We start from the raw sequence: 27,888 nt of genomic DNA on the forward strand, positions 1-27,888 counted from the left end.
TTTTCCCAGTCTTCGTATAAATCTCTCTCTTACAGTGCCATATAAAATTTGTTGATGAAAGATTAAATGTGTAGTACTTGCATGCTGGTTAACCATCATAGGAATAACTAATTGTTACTATTTCCTTTCTTGCCAAAAGACTTATTATACATGCTCCATTGGAGAGATAATAAGAATTGTTTTACCAAATGTTAGATATTTATTTACGACCATATCTTTAATTTGGAGGTTTGTTATAAAGTGTCAGGAAATCTATTTATATCAAGGAAGTATTTATAAACATTCATTTTGCAACAATTCTTATGGAAGGTTTCCAAGTGGTTATTGGATGGTTCCAGACAAAAACATTTTTCTTCCCCGATAAAGAGACAAAGCCAAGACAATTGTGAACTGTTCAAATTAAGACATACCAAGAAATGTAGTATTGATGGTGTTCATGAAGGAAATTGCATGAAAAAATAAGGAAAAGAACAAATTGTCTTTCTAAAACACGAAACGAGACATATCTTTTTGAGACAACCACTTTTTATGGTTTCATCTGGGAAAAGTATACAGTGTAGGGCAGTAATAACAAGGATTTTGAATTAACTCATAGGCAAACGGGTGGGAATCAATGCGAGGGAATGGAAAGTGACACGTGGAAGAACAGAGTTTACCCAGCAGAAATTAATGAAAGAAATTGCCGCTTGATGCACTGAACACAGATCATTGCTGACTGACAGAGCTGAAAGGGTGTCACAAAAAAACCCCTCAGAGAAATCAGTCTCATATTGTTTTCAGTCCCTTTTGGCCAGTCAGGTGGGGAAAGGTCCCCCTCAGTTGTTCCCTGGAGCAGCTGATCCTGCTGCTGGCTGGCCTTCCCCTGATCCTCTGCCTTTTTTTTTGTTTTGTTTTGTTTTGTTTTTCCTCCTTATGGTTTTTTACCTTTTCATGTCAGTGTTTGCCTTTTAAATCTTACAGCTGCTAACTGTGCCCACATCAGCAGTGAGATAGTCCCAAGACTATGTAGGACTGCGGGAAAAGAGGAAAAAATGCCTTCTAGGTCTTCCTCCAGACTACCAAAACCAGCGACTAAGTGGCACAACTTCTCTGTGAGTGAATTTCAACAGCAGAGAAGATGATGTGCCAGCCCCTGTAGAGTATTGATATATCCATGTGGGAATATGAGATAGGTCCACATGCAAAGGATGGAGAAGTAGGGGGATTAATGGACACTTGTCTAAATTATTCCCTGGTCTCATCTTTTTATTGAAATTGTAATAAAATGTAAGGTGGAAACCAAAGCCGAGGAATGTGATGTGTATTTAAATGACGGTGAGTTTGCCTGTGGTTACATTGTCAGTCCAAGATGAAGCCCAACTGTACAGGTAGCCAAGCAAACCGTGACAGAGCTTTGGGTGGCTTCAGCAGGACCACTTGCACTCAGCAGTTTGCTGAATTTGAATCTTGATTCTGGTGTTGATTTGCATTTAGGATTATTTTTATTCATGATATGGGATCGCCTCTGTTATCAGTCCTCAGCAGACTTTTTGAAAAGAGTGTTTAGTTTCAGTTATAGGCAACTTGGTTAAATGCCATTTGTTTAGGGTTTTCCTTCAGTCCTTAGCAGTATCCAATTAGTAGTAGAAGGCATTTAACTTCTATCAGTTAACCATGGCTTTACTGACCTACCATCAAAATTTTAGCAGAATCTCTATTTGAAACTACTGCCAAGTTTCCCAATTTTAATGAAAATATTAGGAAGAGGTGGGATAACATGGTAGCTTTGCTGCCTGCATCAGTAGATTCAACTGCTGTTTCATCCTGGTGCCTTGAACTTTGTATGTTATTACAATGGCTCTCACTTCTTTGATTTATATGTGACTTTAGAACATAACTTTTTGTGTGAATCTAGGTTTTAGGTTTTTTTTATTTTTAGACATATTTTCTTGGTAATTGAAAGCTATGATGGTGCACTAAGGAGAATGGTAGCATAAAAGAATCTACTTGCAGTGATTCCAACATTTCACTTCTTTGAACCATCATTTGGCTGCATGATATATAGCAATTTTGCTTTGAAACATGGGATTTCAGTCTATAATCTAATTATTGCTGATTTAGAAAGTAATTTAAATTAATTTGAAAGTAGTATTAATGATTTTTCAGATAAATCAGCTGAATGACAGGAAAAATGGATGCTATTTTTTCATCATTATATGGTTGCTTTAGTTGTATTTGGTTTCTCAGTTTTATTCATTTGTTATGCTTTTCAAATTACACGAGTAAAATATATGAACCAAAACCCCTATATAGCACTTAAATTATAGTTTTCTTAAAAAAAAAAAAAAAATTAAAAATGCATAAGGCAGATACAAACTCAGTTCTCAGTAAACAGAATTGTGTAATTGTTTATAATTAATTTATTGTTCTTTTGCTTGTCAGCTTAAAGGACTCATGTCCTAAGTTTTACATTTATTTCCAAATTGTCATGGTTAGGTAGTGTTCAGAAAATGAACATGATATATATATACACAAAATATACAATATATACACACAAAATATGCAACATATACAATGTATATAGTATACACATACAATAACGTGATATTAACAGAGGACATACAGATAATATTGGTAAACAAAGGAGTACCAATTCAACAAATTTTCATTTTTTGCACATGTACTAGCAATTTTTTATTATATTTAGGCCAGTATTTTCCCCTCTAAGAAATTGATATGGTCAGAATGAGAGAAGATTATTCAAAAGATTCAAAGATTCAGCAATCCAAGTAACATTAACATCTTTGATTTCTCATGAACCTGTATTCTAACTAAAAAAAACCCCCATAATAGGAGCCCAGTCTTTACAGCTGTATTTCTAATTGTGAATCCAGAAATGCAGTCCCTCAGTTTCTTTCACATTGAGCACTGTCTATGCATAAGAGGGCATTGCAGTTAAATATGCAACCCTTTCCTCCCTCCACGGTCAGTAATCTGTCTATTTACTCTTAAAGAAAGAAAGAAAGAAAAAAAGATACAATAAATAACAACAGCAGATCCTTATAGTGTAATTTCTTTTATATCTCTTTCTATGAATGGCTTTCAGCAGTGATTACATCTTGGCAATTGAGTCTACTTCTTAAGTGGACCAAAGTATCAGAAAATTTGTAAATCCAATCTTAGCGTAACAGTGGTAATTAAAACACTATATATAAATGACAGGTTAAAATTGGTGGTTTATTGTAGTCTGAGGTTATCTGCAGTTTTATTTTTCTGGCTGTGTATCACTTGAAAGGCTGAATATGGGAGTTGTGAACAGTCTTGCTACTGCTTGATGTTGCCCTTGCTTTGCTGCCAACAGTGGTTAAAGAGGTCCCCTCCTTTTGCTGCCTCCCATCCCTGCTCCCCTGAACCGCAGCAGATCCCTTCCCTTCAGTTACACTGTGGCCTTTTTCAGGGAGAGGGAGCCTAAACACATCAGTGAAGGAAGAACAAGAAAGAAACAACAGGAACCTCCTAAGCGGTGTTTCAGTTGAAGAATACATTATGGGGAACCAAATTCACATAAGGCCAAATAATGCCTGGATTAGACTTTCTGAAAGCAGATGGATCACACCACTCTTGTTTACCTCCCCTCGGGTACCACACTGAACGAGAGAGTCAGAGCTTGGTGTGATCTGTGCTTCTCTTACCTCTCCATTTGTTTCTTCCTCGCAAAATAGTGAGACTGATACTGTAAAACAGAAGATATAGTCAGGGGGTGAAGTTTTAGTGGAGGTGGTTTTATTTATATATGTGTGTGTATTTTTATATATATACACCATCTATCCTTCTTTGGAATTTTAAGATAAATTTTAAATGGCTCTTCTCGTATTGATTTAACCAAGATTTTTCTCCAGTGATTGCAAAAGTGTTAAACATCTCACTCCATGTGTTCATAACCTAATGTAATGTGTAAGGTTGAGATACTCAACAACAAAAACCCAATTGCACTCTGGTGACAGTGGTGGGACTTGTTTCCACAGTCTGTAATAGTCTAATAATGGAGGATGATATCAACTGAAATGTTATATCCACAGAAGACCGGTCTTTCTTTACTGCAGTTACAAGCAGAAAGTAACCAAATCTCAGGGTGAGGTCTGTAAAGATGATCAGTTTAGTTTAGAGGTCTCAGAAGTGAGTTGGAGGGGGCATTTAATTCTTCAGTATGTCCATGAAGTTTTCTAGTTGTTCATCTTTGTTATATGTGTTTTAATACCATTCTCATTCCTTCTCTCTTTTTTTCTTTCTTTTTCCTTCCATCCATCCATTTTCACGTATTGCGTTCTTGATTACAGTCTGTGTAATCGTTACCACCGTGTGAAGGCAATTCCTGACATCACCAGGTACAGTGTCACATGTCTCTGGAAACATGTATGTGTGTTTTCAAACCTTTTCAGTTTTGTGCATCGTCATAGCAATTTTCTTTTATGTTAACCTCTTTTCTTCCTCTCTTCCTTTCTCATTGTATATGAACTAACATTTCTGCAGGAAAGTGATTTTTAAAATGAATTTCTTTTTTTTTTTTTTTAATTTAATCTAATGCTCTGGAACAAAGAGGTACTGTCTTTCTTATGGGCTAGAAAGCAGTACTATACAGGTTTTTGATTGTCCATAGGTCATGGCCTGGGCCCTGTAGTCTTTTTAGTGGATTAACATCTGCTATGAAGTTTCATTTTTGAAAAATCCCTGAGCTGCATTGTTCTGTTAGTTTTTATTGTGATTGTGAATGGTTTATATTAAATGCTTGATACTCAGCTGTAGTTTTCACCTCTGTAATGGTAAACACTGATGAATAAATTAGTACTTTTGTTGTTCCTTATTGTTCTAGTTCTGTGTATCCAAACTGTCATTTGTCAGTTTTTATGTGGCCTGCAGAAACATGTTATGTGCAGATTGCTATATGGCTAGCTGATAATTTTTTTTTTTTGAGAAAGTAGCAAGATTCTGAAGATGCTCATTTACATGCAAATTTTTATAACTTTCTAATGATGTTTCTGAACATCACTGGCTTGTAGCTTAATTACTTTTGCACTTTGACAGAAGAAAATTTCATTAAAGAGCTTTTGCAAGTTAACTGTTATTGGTGATAGTGGAAAACCATGTCTTATAACTTGTTTTTCAGGAATAAAAATTAATGTAATTAATGAATGTGAGTTCATGAGCTTATGCACATTTATTATACAGAGACATGTTAAACATGAATGATGTGTTTCTAAGCGTTCTTCTTATGAGAAATAAGAAAGAACAAGAGTTCTTTCTAAATGCAAGTTACCAAATCCAGAGCTGGTGAAAATGAATATAACCCAGTTGCTTCTCATGGTGACACATCTCATACACCATTTGAAATGCCAGTCCTTTCTATTTAACGTTTGTTTTGGAACAACTTACAGTCCGTATGACTCTCTCAGCTGCAGTGTACCTAGAGGTATAACTTTTTCAGAATGAGAAAAAAATCTTGAAAATTAAAGCATGACCATTTCTAAGCTCTTTAGTCATCTCTCGGCTTTTCCATTCTTATCTCTAGTGTCTCTGCAACAACTTTAACAGCATAATCATTTTCCCATGTAAACGTAATTAACTTGCTGTATAAGTTCCTCTTTTGCTAGGACAGTAGGAGCTGTTTTGTCTGTCACCTCAACTTCAGACTGTAAAATGGTGATAAATATTAGGAAGTCAAAAAAGGGAAGTAGCAAGTACTTCTTTTTAAAGTAATACTCTGAAATAGCTGCATTTATGTGTACAACTTTTTCTTGTATTGAGTGATAACAACATTTAGAGCTGCTAAGCTTCATCTCTGTACCTCATTCACAAGCTTACGTAGCGGTATTCAGGATGTATATTGCCATAAATAAGACATGGTCCTAAATAGCTGCAAGCTGCAGCTCTGTAGCATGCAAACTGCAAGGTACGTTATTGCGAGGTCAAACCTAAATGAATTATCATTGCGTCCTTGTTATGTTCCGACCTGTATAATTACATTACCTTAATGGATTTTCCCTACTTATTAGTAAGGTAAAAGATGTGGGATACAAAATTAGCTATTAATTGCCTCAATTAAGCCAATGGATAAGGATCATGGTTCAGTTATGGTAATCACGTGGGGTAATAGCTTTGTTATGGTACCTGCTGTAGAATCACATTTTGCAAAAGCACAAATGTAATTTGATTTAAAATAATTAAAAATTGATTTGTTTTGAACAGTGAGCTTCCTAGAGAAGGAAGAACTGGAAACATTGAGATAACTAGAGATATGAGTAATGGATGGATGAACAGTTGTACGACTGTGAGTCTAATCCCACTGGTAGGCTCGGTGATTTTGCAACATTCTTGGATTCAAATCAGTAGAGACAATTCCTCATTAAAAACAGTATTTGGGTCACAAAAGTGCACAGTATACCCATCGTACTTAAAAGAAGATTTAAATCTGTTTGCGAATTTACACATTCCACTTTTACTAGGGTTTTGCAATCTCAAGATCACTCCTGAAGTTCAAGCAGCTCCTTTTTTGATTTATGAGGACCGTATAATTCCAGCAGGTATTTGATTTTTTATTATTTTTTTTTAGCGTAACCTTTAGTCTGTTGGTCAAAGTTCAGTAAATTGTAGGCACTGAAAATCATTTGGAAAGTGAAGGTATATGATAATGGAGGAGGAGAACAGGATCTGAATGAAATATGCAGGTCTGTATTTTGCTTCTGGGAACAGTCTGAGAACAAATAGCAACACTGCATCTTGTAGCACTGCTTACAACAGTGCTAATAAAATCTACAAAATGATTCTGCCTATTTTCTGCATTACGTGTTGCTAGTAAGAGAGTAGGGCAATTCACACAAAAATGTTATTATACTGTATTGATTATGAATTTGCAGTGAGTTGAGAAAAAGAAAAGTTGTGTTTAGCTACTGTTATTTAAATTCCAGTCCTGGTAATCTAAGCCTTCTCTGATTGTATTGGTTAGTATTATATTATTTATCACAAATATCCCTTAAATGATTGCATAGAATAGGCTAGCACTTTTCAGATGTAATCAGTACTAAATGAGGCTATGCAAGGGGTACTATTTGTATCTGGCTTATGCTACTGAACTTTTTGTTCTGTATATTTTCACTTGTAAAGCCTTTTTCTTTGGTCATATCTTGGCAATTTAGGCGACCTTACTGAGATTGTATGGACATGGCTATTGGCATTTAAATCTATTTTTATCAGTGCTGCTTTTATTTAGTTTCTAAGACATACAATAAATATATTGGTTCATGAGAATGGAATGCCACGTAATTAATACTGTACTTTTTCATTAAACAGTATATTGCTGATATTTCAGGTTATATACAGATGTTATTCTGTGATGAAATTGTGAGGCTTCAAAGTATTTTTTCACCCAGACCATTAAAAATCTGCCAGAGGATTTTCTTACGAGGCTGTTTTGGATTTATGCAGAACATATTAAATTCTAAAAAAACACCAAACCCCCAAAGACTTAAGTTAAGGGACATCTCTGTAGTTCCACTCATGAAGCAGCTGAAATTCTACACGGTTAGAATTTTGTGGAAAACCAAGAAATCAAATCTATCTTTAATTTTATTTTATAAAGAAAATACTACTCGAGTTTCTCTGAAAACATGCTTGTGGGTGAATTTGAAATGCACTGGGAGTATGAATGCTTAATGGAATTAAGTGCAGACACTGAATCATGGTGATCAGATGTTCTCTATTAAGTAGTATCTTTTAAAAAGACTAATTTTTGTAATTCAGAGCGTCGGTCCCTTTTGTTTCAGATTTTAATGAAACAATTCACTTTTGGCACACCACTGTAATGGACAAATGCCAGATGATAGAAGCAAAGGGCAGCGTGTTTCAGTAAATCTAAACAATAGATAAATGATATTCGAAGTCAATTTAAATGTCATTCTTGTTGGTTTCAAGTCTAGTCGGAGTCCTTTAGAGATCTTAATTGGTGTTTGTCAGCACAGACTGGGAAGAGGAACATGTCCCCATTTGCTCAGTACATGCTGCTGCCCTGCGCTGCTGCTCTTAGGTCGGCTGAACTTCATACAGCTTTTGACTCTCGTTGTTTTTTTACAGTTCTAATTTCAAGCAGTTTATTAAATGAGGGTAAATTTCTCATGGCTCCATGTATTCCTGTGAGCCTTTGATAATTGGAATAAGCACTTTATTTCCATTTCCACTCATCTAAGCTATTTAAGAAGATACTACAGTAGGCTGAGGCAGTGAATGTTTTCTTCTTTCCAGCCGTATGTCGGTCATGCAATATAACTGCAAATCAAAGCTAGACAGCATGCCAATTACTACTTCCAAAATGTGTCTCTCCCACAGAAGTTATTTATGCATACTGGTAAGTAACCATCAAGATTTTTTTCCACTGGAGGAGAACAGATCCATGTGCATGACACCACAGGAGGTCTTAAAGTATGGGCAAGGATGTCTATGTCCAAGGCCCCAGGTCTCCAGCTTCTCAGCAAGGCATTCTAGCTTTCGGTAATAATTTACATTCTAAGATAAGAATAGTGCCACGGGTGTTTGTAGCTTGTAATTTCAGGTCATTTCCTGAAGGAGGGGGTGAGTGAGTTTAGGCAGGATCAATACGAATAAAACTTTATTCCGGGAAAATGTACTGCCTTCTCCCATGCTCACCACTCACGATATTCACAGAGTGCTGATGGATCTTTGAAATAGTCTGTATTTAGGGCTTTTCAAAGTAGCAATTCTGTCTTATTTTGGTTTCTTTTGTTTCATTTCTTAAGCATAATTTATTTATTTTTTGTTTCAGATATTTCGTCCAGGAAAACATGTGCTTCTACTAGCTTGTCTAACCAAGCCTTCTTGTTTTCCTCAGGTATTTTAATGTATATTTATCATAGAATCATTTAGGTTGGAAAAGACCCTTAAGATCATTGAGTCCAACCATAAAGCAGAAAAAACCCCACATATACAAATAACATAAGGGAGAAATACGTCTGCTCAGAGGTATAGCACTTGCTTCAAATAATTAACAAGTTGGTGAGAAATCAACGAGAGATGTAACAGTTAAACGTAGTCAAATGTATTTGTCAGTATTTGGGGAAAAAATACAGAAATTAACTGAGAAATATGACAGCAACAATGATGGAGAAAAAGTTGTTACTGGTAATCCAGCTGACATGCATAGGACGTAAAGAGATTGTAAGCATGAGGAGCAAAATGAAAGTTGTCATTAAATCATGGCTATAGGTATTTTAAGGAGGATTTTAGGTAGAATCAAGATGTCAACACCCATACTGTTATTCAAACTTTTACTCTCTTCCCCCTTCCAGTTGTTCTCTTCTCTTCTCTTCTCTTCTCTTCTCTTCTCTTCTCTTCTCTTCTCTTCTCTTCTCTTCTCTTCTCTTCTCTTCTCTTCTCTTCTCTTCTCTTCTCTTCTCTTCTCTTCTCTTCTCTTCTCTTCTCTTCTCTTCTCTTCTCTTCTCTTCTCTTCTCTTCTCTATATCACTTATGTTCTTTCTGAGCCCATAAATCTCCCCTTCCGCAGCAGCACAGCATCGTCGGGGTGAGCAGCGAGTGCTCTGCTCTCCCTGACCCTCTGTAAGTACCAGGACCTCTTAGTAGGAGCTTAGAGATGAGCGACTTTGGTCATGCAGCTGAGGAGGGCATGAAAACAATATTGTTGAAAAAATGACTCCCTAGGTGTCTACTTTCCCATTCTCCTCCTGTTTTGCACCAAGAGTGAGAAGCTTCTGCCTTTCTCTCCAAGAGCTGATGGTGGTTTCTCCGTTGCCAGGGAGGATGCTGTGCCCTGGGGTACCCCATGGGTGCAAACGTTGCAGTCCTGAGTCAGCAGCTCTAGCGTGAGAGAGGATTACCTCCCCTTTCAGCAGGCAGTTTATGAAGCACTCTTAAGAACTAAATAAGGAATCCAGATGCCTAATTAAGGATTACGGATTTTCTCCAGGGCTGGGCATTTGAAAATGAGTTGCCACCTTGTCCATTGTTGGCTCATCTAAACCTTTCTTAGAGTCTAGCTTGCAGTCAGGTGCAAAAAGGGTTACAGGAAGCAAAACAGGCAGAGAAGAAAAGAATGGGAGTGAAAAGAATTTTGAGAGGAATCTAAAAGGATATTCATGAGTAAAATTCCCTTCTGTAGCACTTAGGATGAAGCACATTTTTTTACAACAAATTTCTTGCATCGTGCTATGGTATAGAACTCGGCAGCAAATCAGTGCTGGGGAGTTATAATGGCAGTATTTGGGAGAAGGGGTCATTGCAGTACTGTTCAGAGGATTTTACCATGCTATTTCTTTCAATTTCAAAAGCAGATATGCAGAGCACAAATATTATATGTGTGTTTATACGCTAATTTAGGAAGCTCCAGCTTTATGGAAGCTTCAGCAGCATGTTTAAGGGGCAATGATTTATTAGCTACTGTCAAGGAAATCTCTGTAAGCAGGAAGGAAAAATTGCAAAAGTTGTGAAGAAGATGAGGCAATAGAGGAGAGAAAGAAAGAACTCGGGCTCACAAGTGTATATTTGATTCCAAATGTTGGAGGCCCAGAAATCATAATCAGGGTGAATTAAAACATTCAAATAAAAGAGTAAAACTCAGAATGTAACCTGAACCTGTGATAATAGTATCATCTATGATAATGGTATGCTTTCAGGGTTTTTTTTTTATATTTCCAGTGTAGGATGAACAAAAACAGTAAGTCCACATTTCTACTGTTAGGAAAAGGAGAACTATGGCATTTAAATAATTCTACAAATTAGCTTAAAAAGACCTCAGTTGAATATCTTATTATTGGCAGTAATGCTTCTCTGCATTCTCTGACCAATGGAAGAAGTTTTAAATATGAAGTGTTATCTGTATGTAACCTTTCAAAAGAAGATATAAGTAGGGGTAAATGATAGTCATGCATTTATCATTGGCTATAGTAGAAAATGGTAGTCAGAAGCTTATTCATTTTGATATAAAAAAGATGCTGTCACACTGTCAAACATGCCTATACAATGCTTTATGGGATCATTTTTCATACCTGTTTCCTATTTCACAGAAACAGTGCAGATTGAATGGCTTCATTTTTAAATAAATTTCAAGTTTATTTTTAATCAATAGCAAATCAGGGATTTGGTTTATAGAGCAGTTGTGCCATAAATTATAACAGCACAACTCAAGTAGAGGGAGATTTTGACACTCCTGAAGACAGGAATGAGCAGTCAAGGGACAGACAGATGGGAAACTTGTTTAACCAGCCTCATTGCCAGTCACAAAACCAATGTAATTTTACATCTTCAGAGGGAGAAAAAAAGTATTCCTTTAATATGTATATACAAACTTCGAATAAGATTGTGCAAAGGAGCACAGAGGTACGTGATTTAGGTCTAAATGAGAGTTCAGCCAAGCTGCCAGGATTAAAACACACCGAATAAGACCGAAATAGGAGTGTTGTGACAGCACTGCAGGCACCACTGCTACTACTCCATGCACATCTGTCTTAGTGGGCTTAGTAGTCAAGCCCACTATTGTGGTTTTTTATCGGAGTTGTAATGCAGTCTTTTGGGGGGAGCAGAAAAGAGAGGCAAACATAATGGTATAATTTTAAAGATTTACTGAACTGTGCAGATTTACAGTGAAGCTGTAGGTTTACAGGACACTCAGCAGTACAGAATGCAATGGGAATGGCTAGTTGTTTCAAATATTCAGCATTTTTTAAGCTGTTCAGTCAACCGAGTTCTTAAGAAAATGTACTGAGCTCTTAAAAGGGCAGTGAAAATGTTGTTATTTTTATGTGAAGCAAAATATGCTGAGATACAAACAAAAATGTAATATGCAATAAATACAATAGGCTATTTATTAGAAAAATGAGAAAGAATCACTTTCAATATGAAGGAAATGCATTATACACAGCAGTGGTACTGAAACCATACACTTCTCAAATTAGGTTTACACTTTCAGATTAGAAAAATGAATTGAAAGCGTGTTGGGAAATGTGAAATTTTCCATGGGAGCTTAATGGCTTATTTGCATAAAACACAAAATAATCAAACAAACCTGAGGCTGGCTTTTAAAGTATACACCAAGGAAAACATATACTTTACTCTTGTATTGTTTTAACAAAATCTTTAATTGACCTCATAGTGTGCTGGTGTTAAAATGTACATAATATAGTTAGGTAATGAGATGGATTGTTCAATAAGGCATTAAAAAATAAATAACAGATGTGTTAATGAACAGCGTAAAACAGGTGAAGAAGTGTCCTTAAAGACTGATGCACTACAGTGTGTCATTTTTCACTTAAATTCATGTTCCAATTTAAGAACAATGGTAAGACATTAGTAAGAGTCATATCCATTGTATTAATAACTTACAATTTTATTAAAATATGTGTGAGTAATAAGAAAATATTTTATTACTAAGATCTGCTTTTTGTGTTCGTGGGAGCAGTTTAGATTTGTAGAGCTTGATGGCACACTAATCTTCTAATTCTGGTCCAAATGAACTTGTGCTTGTCTGTGTTGTCGTTTAGATATTTCAGGAAGTCAGATAATCTAAAGCCGTAGGCAAAGATCTCATAAGATAGTTCCAAAATCAAGCCATTGGAAACAAACGTCTACCTTTTCCCTCTCCTCAGTAAAAGACAAGTTCCTCATGCCTTTCTCTCACTCTTGGCTCTTTCTACTTATTTCTTTCCTCTTTTACATCACCTGGAGGGAAGAGTCATAGTTTTACACAGTTCAAACTTTGCCTTGCCCGTTTGCTGTATTGTAAAAGAGAAAGAGATAGCGTATGATTTCAAAAGAGCTCAGAAGGGTTTTGCACCCTTACAGGGATAAATAAATTTGTAAATAATTATACACTATATGTTATTTTTTTGAATGCTTTGAGTAAGAGGTGACACGCTGAGCATACACACTAAACTTTCCACCCCTTCACAACTGAGTTACGGTGAATTGATGATTTCTTTCTTGTCTTGAGCTAACATTTACATGTTCACAAAACCACCATGTCTCTTGATGCAATTTTCAGCTTCAATAGCAAGTAAGGAGTAGAAATAAAAATAAATGAATAAATGATTTTTAGAGGCAAGAGACAAAGCTTTTGTTGCAAAGATAGCTGGGAAAGCTTCATCCAGATTTTAACTAGCACTCATGCCAAAATGTCCAACAAGAAAATTTTATGTCAAATACAGTGCACAAGTTAAGCACCTCTCTTGAAATTAGTCTTGATGGCAACACTGTGAAGACCTAGGGGAGTAATTCTGTAGCCATATAAAGTTGTTTATGGGTCTGTAATTAGACAGCAATCAGTCAGTGCTTGACATTTTAGCACTTCAACCGGCTGCAATGCAGAAGTACCAACTTCAACCACAAATCCCTCATTAAACTTCCAGTAAAACAGGATTACTGACTGTTATGACTGTCAACATGCATTTTATTTTAAATAGTAATCAGAAAAGTGATTGTAGTTCATTCTATAAATATGCATATTTCCTCTATCCATTTTTTAAAGTTTTTAGCTGTGGTATCATACAAATTAAGTAGGATGAGGTCATGGAGCTTTCTCCTTAGAAATAGTACATAGTTCTGTGCCAGTTAAAATCTTTAGCTTCAATTATAAAGAAAAATTAAGATGTGCTGTGGAGTGAAACTATAATGGTGAAAGATTAATTAGCTAATATTTGTGAGGCTCCAAAGATAAATCAGGCTATGTGGTGTGTGTGTTAAGTATTACTGCAACAGGGTTGCTAAATGCACAGTTGAGAGTTAGTTGGAGGGTTGAATTTTCTCCCAATTCACTCACTTCATCTGAAATCTTCCATATTGTGAGGACTTTGCGGCTAGGCAAGTAAACTTGCATGATAATCTCCCTGGCACTAGTGGATCAATACTACTGAATTAGTTTAGCCCACACTTCTTTCAGAGTCTATTAGTGCCTCTACATGTCTAGCCCACACTTCTTTCACAGTGTATTAGTGTCTTTACATGTCTCATCACACTAAATCCTTTGAGGGGAACTGAATGGTGAGTCATTCTTCATTTGCAGTTCCTTGTCTCTGGAAGACAGAAAATTGACTGTTTTGGGGGCAGTAGTGAGCAGTGAAGGAAAATTCCTTTTGTAAAATGGCCGATGCCTGGAGCTAAGCGTCCCTGCCCAAACAGATCCTGAACTGTGGAATTCTAGATAGAAGAGCTGTAGCAGTGTGTGTGGACCTCTTAGTATATAAATCAGAAATGTCACAGTTATATCAAGTAAAGTGCCAATCCAGTATAAACTCATTGTTTGACTCAAATAATCTTGACAGGTTAATTTTACCTGGGAAGCCTTAAGTGGCTTCAGGCATGGCCTGACCTTAACTGGCATAAAGCCAGTGTAAAGAAGTTAAAACTACCTTTTCTTCTGTGTTGTGCATTCCATCTAAAATATGGTCTTGGTCTCGTGTCAGGTGTTTACCAAATTTGCATTACTAGGTAATCTGGGAGTCGTCATGGTTGTTAAGAACAGTGACAGGCCTACAGCCAGTCTGTCCAGGGACCAAAAGGGGAGGCTTAAGAATGGGACTTGCAGGTAGCACCAAGCTTACAGCAGCCATTTTGTTAGAAGTGGATAACCAAGGTAAAAGAATAAGTGTCTTCTAAAAAGGCTGAAGCAGAATAAGTGACATCTCATTATACATTTTTAAAATCTTCGCTTTCTAAAAAATAAATCACGCTCTTTCTGGAAGACACTTTGTCAGTAGTATTTTGTCATTTTCATTTAGTAGGATATGCAAAAACTTCAAACTTTAATTTAGTCCTTTCCTTTTTAACCATCTCTGGTCTAACCAGGTTCAGTATGAAAGAGGCCTGGTTTCCCCATCTGATTCAGCAGAAGTCCTGTAACATCATCTGCTTTGCTTTGTGAGATTTCTCGTACCAACAACTTCCTACAGGCGACTCTGGGATTTTAGTGCTTGCTAATCTTTTTTTCAGGTCTACTTCATTGCTCATCAGCTCCAAACCTATGTCTGTCTTTATTCAGATCTGAGAGGTTGCCTCTTGTGCTACCATTGGATAACCTGTGAAAGCAAGGTTTGATTTAATAATAATGGTATTAGTAATAATAATAATAATTGGATGGAGAATCTGTCCTCCCACCTAACAAGTAGTAGCCTGAACCACTAGGCAAAGAAGCCATAAAAGGAACATGCAGTTCTGAATATTAACCCAGTGATAGTTTCTTTCCTCAAAACCCACAAACATTGTATTTTCAGTATTTTAATGTAATTTCTGTGATCTAATTTGTCATGTTCTTCACAACTTTTTAATGAGTCTGTCCCATAAATCTGAAGAATATGTTCTCTGAATTTTTCACTTAATTGCATCTAAGTATTAGCAATCTATTTTGACAGTGATAACATCATTTTTCTCATTAGTTTCGCTAGTATATCTTGTAGCCATTTACTGGACCTTTCACTATTGTCCTTGTGGCCACATTTGTAGCCTTAATATAGAATTTACCAAAGAGATGCTTTACTATTATCTTCAAGCTTCTATATTTACTTTGTATTTCAGTGTCAGAGTCTCTTTGCCATTTAGCAGAATTCCCTCTTTCTCCTCTCTCACTCACGCAGTTGGGAAGGTTGTTAGTTGTTAGTTTTCTGGTCTATGAAAAGTAAGAAACGATTGATACCACCTCCTGGTTTTGTTTAAATATCTCTTGTGCCACCTTCTCAAAAAAGTGATACAAGACATTCACTCAATCAGAAAACCTAATTTTGAATAATGCCTTAACTTTGGGGAATATTTTATTCAAGTATAGACCTGTGTCTACTTGAGAATCTCCACTGGACTTTTCATCCCATCACACAGCCACAGTTTTAGGCACAAATAAGGAATGTATTGTAACTAAGGTTTAGACAGCTCTTCCTTTACTGTGTGCATACATACATACTGCTTAGCATACAATGCGAAATATGTTTGCACATTTCTTGATGAGGCTAGACCTCTGCTTCCAAACGTTGTTATTTACATTTTGATAGAAATGCGAATTGTAATGGTAGTGAAACTGCTCTGTTTTATTTTGATGTCCAAAATACCAGGTGCAGGGTTTGCAGAAAGCTTAGCCCCATGACAGTGTTGCACTAGCCAGTGAAACCAGAGGAACTGCAAAACAGCTGGGCAGTAGTGCCTTCATGGAGAATATCCTTCCTCTGATGGTGCCTTGCTCCTCTCTGAGGGAACCATCCATCAGGATTCCTCAAGCCAAGACTTGGACTTTCTATGTGAGACCAGCAGAGCTTGGTTGCAGTTGTAGTTATACACTACAGTTGTAGTGAATATTGTAAACTAGGACACTTGTGAATATTTCAGTTACATTTCTGTTGACGTTAGAGAAGGAAGCTTCAGGTTTCTGCATGATAAATAATGGAGACCTGTGATTTATTTACTGTTTATATACTCTGTGTTTGTCAGAAGTAAGAGCACAAGTGAAAAGTCCTGTGTCACCATAAAATTTTCCTTACCTCATCACGGTTAAACCATAGCAGCAGCGCAGCTTTTTGCTTAAGGAGGGTTTGCAAAATTTTAGTCTCTAGTTCTCTTAACCTCTGTATAGCTGTGCAGTGCCGCCACACTCAGAAATGATGGAGATATGTTATCAAGCTCCTTTTGTAAAACAGATTGGAGAGTTATGTTTTAATCCTGCTGTGAGGCCTGGAAATGCCTTCTAATGTAATTGGACTTAGTATGCCCAGTATGAGCTATATTCTTTGATTTTTACATTTTTAAGAACTCTGGTTCTGATATACAGTAAAAAAGGAACCATTTATCTGCTCTTTAATTATTAGTCAGACGGATGGTGTAGTCTGATGTTATGGGAGGATGTATTTATCTTCTCTGCTGGTAAAAAGGCAATGGGATAGTTGAAGGATAAATGTATGATCAGGGAAATTCTGATTTTGTCATTTCAGACAGTGAGCAGACTTCTTTTCTGCTGGAGAGAAAGCCTCTGTCTTCCTTGAGCTGTGTCACTTCGTTTAAGCAATCCCCTGAAACTCCCAATGTACATATATGCTGTATACCACAGATGTGTAACTGGCCATAACAGGCAAACTTGGGTGTCATCACGGATTTTATAATTTTAAAACATTTTGTGTAAGACTTACTGCACATTTGACTCCTGCTGCTGGAACCCAGAAGGAGATGTCTTTCCAAGAACTCAGAAATACTAAGAACAGTAATTCTACCTAATTTTGTTTTTAAATAAATGCAATAAGTTAATTCCAAATAAACATTTCTGTAGTTTCTACTTGCTTGTTGGTAAAGATAGTATTTGCTGTTTCCCTCTGGAATTTAATCATCATTTTACTATACTCATAACGTTAGTAAGAATGTTTCTCTTCCCCTTCTTGATACTCCCATGCTTTTGCAACTACTTTGGGGTAATAATGGATGGTCACAATATAGACCAGCAGGTTCTCTTATCTACTGTGTTTAATATTTGATTTATATTTATCGATAGTAGGAATGTGGTTAGAGGGTGGTTTTTTCTCTGCAATTGTTTGGATTTTCCAACTTAGATATTTTGTAACAAAGAATTCTTGTCAACATCTTTATTCATCGTTAGGAACTTGGATTCTATAAGAAAGAAAAACTTGATATTTTTTGCCTAAGTTTGTATTTTGTCACTTAGTCTCAGGTTAGGCAATTTTCTGATAGTAAATAACAGCCATCATCATAGTAATGCTTCAGCTGAGTATCTTGGGACTAGAGCTGAGCTCTTGAATATTTTTGCTTATTTTTCTTCATTGAACTTCTTACTCAAAAGATATTTTGCTGCTATTGGCTGGTCTGCAGTCTCCAACAGTACAGACAACTTACAATTGCCTGGAAACAGTCACTACTTTTCAACACGTCTCAAGAACACATTTGTTATCGTTGTCACAATTACTACATGCTGGTGTTTCTTCTGGATTAAATAAAGTTGGATCTTATACTGATCTAAAGCTACAGTGCATGTACTGCCACTCTGCAAAGTGATGACTTTGTAAAGTGGTTTTTAATGCAGTTACTTTGAACTACTCCTTTATTTCACAATAGATTCAAAAGTGCATTTAGATTTACCACGTTGTCTGTTTGCGCAGCCCAAGCGCCATCACACAGCCGTGATGGATGCCTGCAGTTGAAACAGGCCGTCTGAGAGGTCATATTCGTTTCACAAGGCGTGCGTGGCGTGCAGGGAGGTGTTCTGATAAACACTGGTGGCACCCACTGGGCAAAGAAGGCAGCAGATGAGAAGGGGCCACCAAAGTCTTACTCACATGTAAACTCTCTGGGGAGGTTGGCTGTCCGTGTCTCCATCCCTTACCATTAGCCCAAGAGAAAAATGTTTTCTCCCCATCAAATATTCTCTTTATTTCTAATGCAATTCAGTTGCTGTTGTATTCCTGCCTAATTCACACTTGCTGTATTCCCTGTGTCCCAAAGTCTGCATGACATTATACCATAAATGCTTCAGCCTCTGTTAAATCTTAATGAGAAGCAAAACTGGCTTGAATTAACCAGGTCTGACTATATCAATATTTTAACAACGTAATTTATGACTATATGTAAAAAGAGTCTTGTAATTCAGAGGATTATCCACTGTTGCATAGGAGGGGAAAAAAAAAATCTCATTATAACATTTTAATGCTTTTCAAGGCTTTCTGAAATTGAGTTCTCCCTTGGTTATACTTGTAATCAGAAGGATTTTTATATTTTTATTTTATTTCTGTTTCATCTCGAACCTTTGTAGAAAAGCCCTCTGGACCAGTGGAATGAAAGTAGGAGAAACTGAAAGGTTGCTCCTGAAATTAAGGACCAAATTGTCATGCTGCTGTATGTCTCTAGAAGGAACTAAGAGTCTGTTAATGCTCCCTTGTTCCTTGAGATTTACATTTAATGGTGGAACTTGCTTCTGTTTCCTCTGTCATTGAGAAGTTTTTGTAGCACAGTAAGGCTAATACTAATCACTTCATCTCTCGTGCCTGGGAGGGTCATGACTAAACTGTTTTGAGCCATGTTTTCCTATCTCCCCACAGCCCCTTTCTCAGGGATTGTGACAAAAAAACCCAGCAACCAGAAAACAATTTGTGTTTACGTGACAGTTGCTGCCGTAAGTTATATTGTGAAAGTATAGTACAACTTTTATATGAGTTGTATACTTATATCACAACAAGTATAATACTTGTGAGACAAGTGTGACATACCTAAGGCTGCCTGTAGCTTGTCTTTATTGTGTGTTTTCCTAGAGCTTGTAATGTTTTGGAAAATACTTTCTCACCCTAATGTAATCTCTACAGAATTTTCACTAGTGTTATTGAAACATATTTTTAGTGAAAATGCCACAGGGCACATCTGCACCCAGAGTTTTGTAATCTGAGGTCTGCCAGGTCTAGGCTTGATTACAGCCGTTTTATCAAAACCTGATAAACTAGCAAAGAGGGAAAACAAAGTCTCTGCATTTTCTTCTCTGAAAATGTCAGCTCCATACACTGTCCAGAGCACATTAATTCGGTTTACAGAGTACCAAGAAAAAAAGTAATGAGTTCAAAGGTTGAAAAAATTAATTCCTTTCTTGGTTGCTTTTCATCCAGTTATTCCCCAATATTGAGCATGTTTTTAGAAAAGAGCTGTCCCACAGCTGTTAATTCAGAGTGGCTTCAGAAAGCCGACTTAAAATGCTGTATCTCTTTAGCAGTGTACCAGTCTTTCCAAACTATGAATAGCAAAACTGTCACTACTTATGACAATTGTTGTGGCATCTTGTGGCCATCTCTTGGCTTTCACCTTTGTGATTGATTTACCGTGCCTTTGACCATTTCAGTCTTAGTGAAAGCACAGTAGTCCTGGAAAGGCAGAAATCTTACTCTCAAAAAAATAAAAGTTTCTTTTTCAAACTGAACCTAGGCAGAAGTTCTGAAGTGTCTACAGCACTGGTTTTCCATAGTTTGTAAGACTGCAGTTTGGTACTTGGCTGGGAACAGGGCCAAGCTTATGAAATGCTTCTTGAAAAGCCAGCTCTCTGACTGACCTTCGGACTGTATCAGCAATACAATGGACAAAGTCTTGTGAAACCTGCTGGCAAACTTTGCAGATATTCACATTCAGGTTTCTATTTCCATGCAACCCAAATTATAAAAAAAAAAAAAAGGAAGTTGTTCACAAGTGCAATTGTCATCAAGCAGCGTCTGCAATCCTGTTAAGAATGAGAGATAGGGATCATTATTTTTGCATGCAGTTTGAAAAAAATATGAATGGCTATTACTTTGAAAAACTTCTTCTATGTAAGTATTGCGATTCAAATCAGCTGTTTACAAAGGAGGGATGTGATCTGAGCTCAGCACAGAAAGCTTCAATCCTGTCTCTCAGTCTTTCTCTCCAGAGTAAAGAGAAAGAATTTATGTGAATAGATTTTTCAGGGGATGTGTGGAACTTTATGTCTCTCTTTGTCTCTTTGGAAGTGCTTTGATTTGATGCAGTAGGCATGGGGCGGTAAGCAGTCATACACACTGGCATAACAAAAGCACAGTAGAAGATTCAGGTTTCTGGTCCCAGACTCAGTGATCCATTTTCAAGCTTTAGTTCACAAGGTATTGTTTCTCCTGCCTTATTTCGTTCTTAAATTTCAACTTAAAATAAACCTGTAAAATGTCGTAGAGTTTGGCTGAATACATCAGATCTATTAGCCAGAATTACAACTTTTCCAAACTACTTCTGAGGGCTTGTAAAATCTCTTTTTGGGCCAGCTCCCTTCTCCCCCTCCTATGTTAATTAATTAAAGGGCAACGTGCTTGTGCATTCTTTATCTTTCTCAACTGATAACGTGTCAGATAAGAAAAACTATTAAAAATGGCATCTGTGAATGAATTGGTTATATCTACCCATTTAGAAGCTGCAGGACCAAAAATATTCCACATTATCATGCTGCAGTTGTAATGACTATTTTAGGAGCTAATGTTGTCCCATGGTCTACCAAATGCAGCTGCATTATGGACTTTGATCATTTTGAGTGTCTTGAGTTTTTGAACACCTGCTTCTCCTTTATTGACCTATCCATTTTGTAGGACTGTTGTTACCTTATAAAATTACAAACAAATTCTCTGTTCAGTGAGTAAGTATTAACGGTATTACTAATGAATATCTTTTTATGAGCTGAAAATCTGCTGTGTTGCCAGTTAGTATATTGGAATAATTTATAAGACAATTGACGATCTGCCAGTGATATTCTATGATATTGGCTGGTCATATCAATAAAGGTAAATATTGCTGCCAATTGAAAAGGCTGTCATTCATAGTGTAATTAAATTTTTATTGTTTGTGCTCTCTGTACAGCCCCACAGCTTCTCTTAGAGCTTCTGTTAAGAAAATAAGATCAATTACTCAGTTTAAGTGCTCTTATTTTTAATAAGAGAATGTTAATCTATGAATCTTACATGCTGACAACTGTACTGTAGTATCTTGGCTCTCTAGTTGTTTAATTAATAAACACACATTTGCTCATTTTGTCAGAGCAAGTTTATTGTTATAATGAAATAATGTTTTACTGATGAATGAAACTCTCCAAATCTTCAGCTTGATTAATTTCTTAGCATGAAAATGAAGTGGATTTCTTTTGTCAAACAGGTTATTCTAAGGTGAACTTAATGTGGTTTTTTTTTTCCATGAATACATTTCCATAGAATTATTTTCCTTGTTTTCATCTTTCAATTAGCTCTTTGGAATATTGCAGTTGTGAGGTTTTTTAAGTTTTTAAAATGGGATGGTCATATTTTCTATTTGATATTTTATGTGAATTGATTCCACTCTGTTCACAGACACACTGAAATGTTGCCAAAAATTGTAGACAGTTAGCTGAGTTAGTTTTACCCCAAATTGTCTTTGCTGCAGATAGCTTTTAAATGTCAATAAAAGATGAAGCTTTAGAATATTATTTAGAAATATTGCATTTTGTCTTTTGGGTGATACATGCTATTTTCCCAGGTTAGAAGAGAGCTAAAACAAAAGTGGATTTTCATGTCAAAGTGCTGAAATGTTTCATGAGTCTTGGTTTGTACAGGTAAACCACGAGCATATGTATTTTCTAGTACAAATATATGTTAAACTTAATTAAGTTATAATTCAGATTATTGTTATTCCTCTGTATGTCATTTTCTCTCTCTGTCCTGTTTCCTCAATCTGTTTGATGTTTGGAGACCTGAAGAAGTTAAAGAACTCTGATTTTTTTTCAGAACCCTAAAGGGAAGTTTGCTTTTGTTACTCATTTCGGGGAACACCTGTGCACTGTTGAGTTTAATTGGGCTACAGCTGGTGCCACTGATGTGTGGAGCGAGCGGGGCTTTGCAGCCTGACTGGAAATCTTGACTTTGTGTGTCATTGTCTGTTTCCTAAGCTATTACTGTACTTACATAAGTTAGAAGGTGTACTAATTTTTAGGGGATTGCATTCTCTGTTGACCGATATAGCTGGTGTAGGAAGATCAACACTATGAATGGTGAGCACATTGCACGCTAGCGCAGAACAAGTCTGCTGAACACCCACTGAGTTTAATTGCTGTTTGGAGAAGTTAGGTGGTTATCTTACAAACACTGTAATGAGGAATCGCTGATCAGCATCTTAAAAATGTTGAGAAGAGTTTTATATAGAAGGGAGAGGAGCTACACATTTTCTGGCTTTAAAAGTGTGATTGAAAGCAAGCTACCTATCTCCTGTCCTAAGGAGATTCTAGAGGACTGGTAGAGTGAAGGAAAGGAGGAAATAAGGTGGAACTATGCACCAAATATGCTGATCAGAAATAAGAGAAATTTGAAAACAAAATCAGTTTATAGTTAGCTTTTTAGCTATGGAATGTATTAAGTTTAGAAATGGTAATAAATCAAGTAGTATTGAACTTAAAATATATGAATTCTTCTGCTTAAGTGCTGAATAAAAAAAAAAATCGAGTAAGGAAATCAGAGTATCGTCCACTGTGCATAAAAGATGACCTACCGTTCTTTTTCTTACGCACCTTAGTACCACAGGTTTGCTACCTACTTTACACACACAGTAATATGTCACTGCTTGAAGAAATTGGAGACAGTGGCCCAACTAATAAATTGAGTTTACCAACTTTTGTGGTTATGTTAGAAGCAGTTCAAAGCACATGGTACACCCACATGCCCACTCACAGAGAAGAGAGCATCTCTGGCATGGTGGGTGGTACGTGATAAAGCAGTAGGTCTGGCTACCATATCTGGTCTGCTGAAGAGCAAAGGCTTAGCTTGTACAGCTGAAATAATTTCAGCATAAAATTCCTGTGGTGGCCCTGAATTACCACAGACGGACTTAGCCATTGGCACTTTTTGAGGACATGCTGCCAAAGGACCAGCTGCTTCCTGTAGGAGACCTGCCATCTGGAGCTTAGAGAGTGATCCCTTTGATAGACGTCTCTGGCAGTGAACGACTTGCCGCATTTAATTTTTCCTCTTTTCTTTTTTTTTTTTTTCCCTTGAAGTTTTGGAGGATTTTATGCAGTAAACTTTGTGGAGAGATGTTAAAAAGTTTCTCTTCTTTCTGGGTTGACAGTGGGGGAAGTTATCTGATTAATTGTTTGGGATTGAGCCTTAAATAACTGAAGTTCAAAGTTAGAAATTGTGGCAGAGGACTGAGGGTCATGTCAGAGACTAGCAGCCAGAAACTACGTGAGTGGACACAGTTTGATACAAGGGAGGTGAACTGATTGTGTTCCAGATAGGAAGCTATTAAGAAGGATTTTGTTTGGTATGTTTTTAAAGACTTAAGAGAAAGAACTTGAAACATGATGAAATCCTCTGTTGAGCTGGAACTGCCAAAGAAATCAATGAACTTGGGAGTGATTTAGACAGGCTTGGCTTCAAGTTGGATAGATGGATTTCCATTTCCACGTAGAGAAATATAGAATAACAATAACATGGGCTAAAGGACACAAAAGGGGAACATACACTCGCTAGCCAGAAGTTAATAAATATTGAGCAGGATCTCAATCTGGAGATAGGAGTAGATGCAATTGTAAAACCCCTGTGCTAGAAAGCAAAGAGGAACGAGGCTGCATTCTCCTTGTGGGTCTAACTGCTAGCTCAAAATAAGATCAAATACAGATTGTTTGTGGATCGACTTCTTCCTAGCAGAGAAGACCTGTGTTTGAAGTGTTACACAGAGTGCAAAGATACTATAGAAAAGTAAGAGGGAAAGCATGATACTTCTTCATGAAGTAGTTTCACGTGACCTTTTCCTACAGTTTAGTTCCAGCTCAGTTTATTCTGAAAGGGTTCCTGGGGCATAACAGGGTCCACGTGGTGGCCACTTCGCTGTGTGGCTAGGTGGTAGCTCATTCACACCTTTCCACAAAAGCAGAATTGGCTCCCTGGGAGTTTCTGCTTCAGTTCTCTTAGTTATTGTAATAAACTTTTTTAAGGCAGTACAGTCCTGAAGCATCCTCTTGAGCAGCAGGCAAATGTCTAGGAAGAGCTGGTCCTTTTAAAAGCAATCCTGGGCTTATCAGTGAGGACTAGAAGCAGGAGGGCGGAGCATTTCAGTGGATGCAATGGTGAATCAGCTGTCCATGACTATGTTGCTCCTGATTTGCTTTATGACTTTGCTTTACACTTTTGTATCTCTGTATCATCTTGGCTACCAAACTGAAAGTTATTCAGATAAAGATGGCTCCTTGCCATTACTTAGAAAAGTCCTACGACAATAGGACTCTGGTCTTGCTTGAGATGTGTACATACTACTTTCATTTACAGAATCTTTCTGTAAAAGCCAGCTGTTTGTTTTCACAATGGTATCAAGGAGTTTACAAAATTTGTGCTGAAGGAATAACACTGAGTTAAATTTAAAGCTTTATTTTATGTGGCTTTCATTTCATACATAGCTCTCATCCTTTGTGATACAGCAAAATAATAAATAATTGCTGCAGTTAATGAAAAGTAGAAGTACAATTGAATTATTCCATTCTTTGGAAATGCTATTTATTTTGTACAAACTTCAAAACAAGAGAGATAATTTCTTTTATATAAACGTGTACATAAGTTATTAGGAAATGAGAGGATAATTCATCACAACCTTGTTTTCCTTGTTCAGAGCTTCAAACTATAAAGTCTTGTACTTTTTGGTGGTATGTGGGCTTGGCATAGGAAAAGAGCAAGTGGATAATTACAGATGCTAACTCACTAAGGATTTTGTCACGTGAGGAAAGCTGTGCCATGCTGAAATACAGGTGATGGTTTTGGAAATGTTTCTTATGAAGTTTTTTTTGAAAACAGAAAGCAGTATGTGTCTTAAATGTCTTTCCAACATGTGGTCTAATGTGAGATATGAGAAATGCTACTCCATGAGTATTGCCCCTGAATTTCAGTCCATCTGGATCTATCTCCCTGTGCCAGAATAGGGATCAAAGCTGCTTCAGCCCAAAGCCACCTTCAGTGATGCAATAGTCTTACTGCAATGTCAAATTTCACCATTATTTCTTTGGCTGTGGTTGCTGCAGTTTTAAGAGATTGCCAACACGTTACCCACCCTCTGTGGAAGGGTTAAGTAACACCACAGCAGGAGCAGTGGATAGAAATGCACGTCTAGACTGCCATGCCTCCTCCAACAGTCATTTTTGTGCTCCGACAGTGAACTGCAGCCACTGAGCCCTAGGCACCCATTTGTTCCTGCTGCCTCTGCTGCAGGTGCAGTTGTTTTTGACAGCAGTGGCAAGCAGGGCCAGTGTACTCGGGGGAGGCATCTTTGTGGCATTTTAATGTGGTCTGCAGGGGATGAAATTCCCTTGCCTTGCTTTCTTGCTCTTGTTAAGAGCAGCAGTTACTAACTCACTCATATATGACGTTCTTGAAGAATCACAAAGAAAAGCCGAGGTAGAAATCTATGTGGTCTCTTTTAAAAAGTCTGGAGGTTGGTGGAGCATATTTGGGAACTATGCCTGTATGATTGCCCAGGGTCTTATACCCTGCCCTAGGCATTAGGTCTTGGCCACAGTCAGAGAGGTAGGATGCTGGGTTGCCACAATTTTGCGTGTTTCCTTCTGTGTTCTCTTGTTGATAAGCAGCAGGCAGGAAACTTGGAAAGTCTGTGTGATAGAAGCAAACTACAATGGAAATTAAAAGAAAAAGCAAAAGATTTGAATTCACTGAGGTACGAAATGAAAGTAGAAGTGATCATACCATTTTATTTTATTTTTTTCTTTTTCCCAAATGATATACTACAAGTGGTCCTTCAGAAGAAGTAGCACTAGGCTGCTGGTAAAATGTTAGGATTAGGCCTGCAGCAGATGAAATCAAAACAAATCAAAGTTCCAGGACTATGGACACAGAAAGGTAGTTGAGGATGAGAAATATTACTGTTTCTGGATCTGTCAAAAAATAGCAAATAGTAAAAATGCATATTTCCAAACTGCAACATAAATACCTTTGGTCAAAGGTTAATTCAAGCTGAAAACAATATTGCATCTTCTTGTGTAATACCAGCTTTCCATTTGCACTGTCAGAAAGTTTTGCAGCCACTTGACTTTACCAACAGGGTGTCTCAGATTTATCAATTAACTGAGTGGCTCTCACCATAAAATGGATCTGGTTACAGATGTGGGCATACAGAAAAAAAATCTATGCTTTTAAAATTTGAATAGATGAAAAATAAGAAAATAATTAATTTTTAGCTCAAAGATAATTTCTGACTAAAAGGATTTGTCTGGGAAAGTTATCACAGAAGTGGAATTAGGAATGGAAGCTTCAACTTAAAAGTAACAACTTGCCTATGTTATAGTATCTGTTATATATATTTTTATATATATAGTTTGTTAGGTGTGGTTCACATATTTTCGTTTCTTATACTAAGTTTATGCTAGTAACAGCTGTTTTATTCCAGCACTGTAATTGCTTGATAAGAAAGGCTTTTCCTTTTATCAATTTTTCATCAGATTTTCTTTTCCCTTTAAGCTAATACAGTAGGTGCAGTGTTCAAGATGTTATGCTAAGTAAAATAAAAAAACCATTTGTGCTATGCACCTCCTGTAAATAACTTTACTAGTGTTCTTTTCCCTCAGAATTACTAATAAGAAAAAGATTCTATGATGGTCTTACAAGACGGGTTTTGGAATATCTGTTTTCTTTTATGCGTACACCTCACATCTACTGTTGCAAAACAGGCATTCTTCACTGTAAGTGTTATTTGTTGATGCTTAAAGGTTCAATGAATAATTCAGCCCCTTTACCCTTCTTGCTTTGCTGCACACCTATTGAGCTCTCAGAGCAGAGTCATATCAATAAATTCTGACTTGCTTTACAGCTCCAATTTCATGCTTGGCCTTTCCTAAGATACATACAAGCAAAAATAAATAACTGAAAGAAATAAAATAACTGTACAAATTGTTTTAGCAAACCTCGTGTGTGTGTAATAAGCCCTTCCCATCCCTCCTAAATTAAAATGGATTGTTAAAAGGAGCCTGCATTTTTTTGATCAGGCAAATGCTGTTGTGTTACAACTATGTCCACCAATGTGTGGGCGAGAATTAAAAAATACAGTGAAGATGCAGAGCGCTGTGGGTGCTATCTTTAAAGGTCGTGAGCATGTCACTGTGTATGTACATAAATAAAGCATAAGTTATGGTGAGAAATGAAACCATTGAGTCCTGCATTTAGGAGGCTTAATTTCTGCATGGGTGTACTTATGATGATTGCAGGCAGGTAGATCATCTGCCTGTACCTCTAACTTTTCCTTTGTGACAAAATACGAACAAACTCACCTTTAATTGTCAACGGTTTTTGCAACTTGTTAATTCACATACTCTTTAGTTCACTAAAAGCTAATTATGTGCTGAAGGGTCAGCGGGGGAAACAATGGTTT

General features: G+C 36.9%; 1 protein-coding gene across 3 annotated transcripts in view; it reads left to right on the forward strand.

Annotated features, from left to right (window-relative positions):
- Positions 1–27,888, forward strand: part of CCSER1 (coiled-coil serine rich protein 1) — a 719,834-nt gene that overhangs the window by 612,277 nt on the left and 79,669 nt on the right. The window contains exons 13-15 of one of the 3 annotated variants that reach the window (XR_007766366.1): positions 6,480–6,557; positions 8,810–8,875; positions 16,959–17,206. The exons of 1 other annotated variant lie outside the window; for it this stretch is intronic. Coding sequence is in view for 1 of the 2 variants with exons in the window: in XM_050895851.1 (XP_050751808.1) it covers positions 6,480–6,530 (51 nt within the window). In the remaining variant the exon portion in view is untranslated. Of the gene's footprint in view, positions 1–6,479; positions 6,558–8,271; positions 8,312–8,809; positions 8,876–16,958; positions 17,207–27,888 lie in introns of those variants that run through there. One more of the 3 variants, XM_050895851.1, reaches the window with a different exon arrangement.

The sequence above is a fragment of the Gymnogyps californianus genome, chromosome 4 (assembly GCF_018139145.2).
Source record: "Gymnogyps californianus isolate 813 chromosome 4, ASM1813914v2, whole genome shotgun sequence".
In the NCBI taxonomy this organism is placed as follows: Eukaryota; Metazoa; Chordata; class Aves; order Accipitriformes; family Cathartidae; genus Gymnogyps; species Gymnogyps californianus.